Below are 1516 nucleotides of genomic sequence, written 5' to 3'. Positions count from 1 at the left end.
ATGAGAAGCATAGCAACTTGTTACAGTGAACATGCCATCAAAGTTTCCAATTCATATTGCTCTGGACCATCCAATCATGCAACATTTTCACCCAATATGATCCCTTCAATTCAAGACGCAGTCACATGCATCTACAGAGTCAAGCTATGTTCCCAACACCAGCTCCTGATCAGCCTCACCTGGTGCAGTAGCCTCATGGACCGAGGCTTCACGGTCACCCTCGTTCAAGACCCGTCGTCGCCTTTTAAATTCCACACCAGACGTCTCTACCTGCATAACATCAAAGGCACAAAAAGTTTTAAGTCAACAAATTCCAAGGTCGAAATTTTCTGGGATCTTTCTTTTGCCAAGTATGATGCTGGCCCTGAGCCTGTCCGTGGCTTTTATATCGCGGTTTTTGTCAATTACGAGTTGAGTTTACTCCTAGGAGACATGGAGCAAGAGCCTGAAGTCAAGAAACTTATGTGCAATGTGCCCATGTCCAAATTTTCATTTGTATCGCGAAGCGAACATTTTTCAGGGGGTGCAGCGTGCTCAACTAAGGCACAATTCTTCACTACAGGCACCCGCCACGACATTCTGATCAAGTGCATTGTACAAGAAAAAGGCCAGAAGAACTCAATACTATCAGTCAGTATTGATGACAAAAATGTGGTCCAAGTAAAAAGATTACAATGGAATTTCCGCGGTAACCAAATAATATTCATCGATGGTTGTTTAGTGGATATGATGTGGGATGTGCATGACTGGTTCTTCAATCCGAAATCTGGGTATGCAATATTCATGTTTAGGCCAAGGAGTGGAATGGAAAGTAGGTTGTGGTTAGAGGAAAGCAAGGTGGAGCAGAATGAAGAAGAAAAGGCTGGCTTCACTTTGTTGATATCTGCCTGTAAGAATCCTGACTAGCCTCTTTCTTTTGTCTTATGGCTTTTGCCCTTTTGGTTTATTTTCTTCCTTTCCATGATTTTCTTTTTGAAATTTCTAGTGGGAATATATAGGATAACAGTATAGGGATTTCTTAATTATGATCATTTCATGAGATTTTTAGGAAGCAAACAGCATTGTACATGTATATTTTCACTTTTCAGTTAAACTGCTTTGGTGTGGTGTGCCAATTTTGGGTTTTATGTCATCTTTTTTGTGTTCTGTTGGAAAATTGACTTGTTCATTCATTTTTTTAATGAGCAATAGAAGTTGTGTTTGGTAAAGATACATACAAGAACATGTAATGTGTAGCTACAAGAAAAGAGCAAAATTAATTTTGAAGTTTTGAAATAAGTTGAACACTTAAAATCTTGTAAATTTGGATTAGTCGTCGCCCTCCTAAATTCTAATAAAAGAAAATTCAACAAAAATCTCAATATATTAATTTAAATGACCGTATATTACTCCCTCCGTTTTTACATGCCCATTTTGATTTCTAACCAGCTGCACTTTGACATAAATTCACATTTCATATAATTGAAAATAATAATTATTATTATATTATTAGAAAATATATTTAATATTTTTTTTG

The 1516-nt window shown here is 37.1% G+C and overlaps 1 protein-coding gene across 1 annotated transcript; it reads left to right on the top strand.

Annotated features, from left to right (window-relative positions):
• On the top strand, positions 1-906 carry LOC108222269 (uncharacterized). The gene has a single exon (XM_017396191.2). It carries the CDS (start codon positions 1-3, stop codon positions 904-906), a length of 906 nt encoding a protein of 301 aa, XP_017251680.1.
• Positions 907-1516: the final 610 nt, after the last annotated feature.

The sequence above is a fragment of the Daucus carota genome, chromosome 5 (genome assembly GCF_001625215.2).
Source record: "Daucus carota subsp. sativus chromosome 5, DH1 v3.0, whole genome shotgun sequence".
NCBI lineage: Eukaryota > Viridiplantae > Streptophyta > Magnoliopsida > Apiales > Apiaceae > Daucus > Daucus carota.
This window is presented reverse-complemented; position numbering and strand designations above follow the sequence as displayed.

Excerpts from the sequence above, each read along its gene's own strand:
- LOC108222269 (XM_017396191.2), top strand. The coding sequence starts at position 1 with ATGAGAAGCATAGCAACTTGTTACAGTGAACATGCCATCAAAGTTTCC.